This window comes from Octopus bimaculoides, chromosome 4, assembly GCF_001194135.2.
Source record: "Octopus bimaculoides isolate UCB-OBI-ISO-001 chromosome 4, ASM119413v2, whole genome shotgun sequence".
Lineage (NCBI taxonomy): Eukaryota > Metazoa > Mollusca > Cephalopoda > Octopoda > Octopodidae > Octopus > Octopus bimaculoides.
In genome coordinates this window covers 106,056,875-106,058,985 of record NC_068984.1, presented here as the reverse complement: position 1 = coordinate 106,058,985, position 2,111 = coordinate 106,056,875, and the positions used below count along the sequence as shown (strand labels likewise).

Below are 2,111 nucleotides of genomic sequence, written 5' to 3'. Positions count from 1 at the left end.
CAGTTAAAGTGTATAAAATTATTACATTCTACAATGTAATAATTTTATACACTTTAACTGATTCAGCCAGGTAATTCATGAAATACCTAGTTATTTCATTAAATAACTAAATTATGTATTTTAACGGTAACATATATATATATATATATATATACACACATGAAGTCAGAAGGTTTGAGAGTTAAATATATATTATTCATCTAACCAAGTGACTTCTGCTGGATTCTGGCCAATTCCCAACCTTCTTCATGTGCTATTAATTTCTGCATGCAAGAAATTATGTATACATGTTTGCATTAATATGTATGCTCGGCATTATACAATACAATTGAATATTCATAAATTAAGGCAAATGAAGAAAGCTAGCTCATCAGATCACCAGAACATCAGGCTTTTTTTAAAGTTTCCATCTGCCAAACTTGTTCATGTAGCTTTGGTCTGGTATTAGAAAATACTTGCCTAAGGTGCCATGCAGTGAGCTGAACCCATGACTACATGATTGAGAAGCAAGTTTCTTAACTACACAGCCATGCCTGTGAATAACATGAAATCAGGCTTATAGCTAACATTTGTTCACCTTCCTTTTCAGTTAAACTGCATTTTAATACATATTGGAATACCTATAATGTTTGTTTTTCAGTTCCTACCAATTATCATTATTTGGATAACAAATACATAATTCGTGCATTAGTAGATTTTCTACTTGATCAAGGCAAACGAGGTAAGAATTAATGTTGCTCAAATCTTCATTAACCTCAAATATTACTGAAAAAAAATCAAGTAAGATTATTCAACTATGACTTAACTCTTTACCATTAAACTTGCTATATCTGGACCAAATATTCTACCTGTTATATGTTCAAACTGGCCAAATCCAGCCTTCCATACCTACCCTACAATGTAATTCTAAAAATAAACAATCACATCTTCAAAATCTTGAAGCAGTAAGGTACTACATGATTAATTTTTTTTGTAAATGTTGATAAATAAGCATTATATTTGATAAATTAATTAAATTAATCTGAATGCTAAAGAATTAACTACAATTCATATTTTATGACTGCAGGTCGTGGCAAAACACCTCTCAGATTCACCAGTCTTGATGTGTAAAATATGAAAAATTTTTCTGCCACAGCCTATAATACTCAAAAATGCTCATTTGTGTTTTCTAGTATTAATTACTTGTATTTATACATTTTATTTATTGTTTATCTGAGTAATTTTGTATATATTAAAACACTGTGCTTATAATCACTCCATCTAAACATTGTGTAAAGTTTAATAGACCTTTATTTCCTGTTTTCTATAATATTGCATTTTCTGTTTGGTGACTTTCTTCTTGCTAAATACATTATATAAACGTAAATATGTTTGAAAAAAAAAAAATACGTCTGGCTTCTTTGTCACATTACAAATAATATGACATGAAATTCAAATGTGCTCTTCCTATATCAGAAAAGAAAAAAAAAGAAAAGGGAATTTAAAAATCAAATACAGAATAATCTAGAAGATTTGAACTTGTTCAGTTAAATATAATTTATTTTTAAAGTTTTATCAGAATGCCATTTTATATTCTATTTATTTAAGCTGGTTCAACTTTACAAATATAATTCAACACATAATTTTAAGTATTCTTTTTGCAATAAAAATTGAAGCAAAAAGAAAATAAACTGATCAATTTTTATAAAATTCATCATTATAATCTCTTTCCACACCATTTTTTAAATTATATTTTTTATCCTTCTGGTATTAATCTGTCTATAAGCATTTGAATACTTCAATTTCCTCAGCTCAATACAAGTAAAAGATCAAACTAAATACTACGATGATGCTGCTGTTCCACTTAACCTCAGCCTCTTCACCCTCTTATTAACATATTTTCATTGAAATACACTCCTTCATTTCAATCAATTTTGAAAATAATGAAGAATTTCTTAAAATAATTTGTTATTATTAAGCTAGTGTTTGAAACAAATTCGTATGTAATTTTGATGGAGTGTTTCAGTTTAGATCACCTTTAAACAGAAAATTTTGTATCATAAAACCAAGAACAGTCTCAGACAGGTTGGTATCAAAAGGGTTGACAAATAGATTGCAGTAGATATATATAT

General features: G+C 27.9%; 1 protein-coding gene across 1 annotated transcript in view; it reads left to right on the top strand.

Annotated features, from left to right (window-relative positions):
* LOC106879427 (focadhesin) overlaps positions 1–2,111 on the top strand; it is a 260,907-nt gene that overhangs the window by 223,543 nt on the left and 35,253 nt on the right. The window contains exon 30 of the mRNA XM_052967658.1: positions 641–721. Within this exon, the coding sequence (XP_052823618.1) occupies positions 641–721 (81 nt within the window). The remainder of the gene's footprint in view (positions 1–640; positions 722–2,111) is intronic.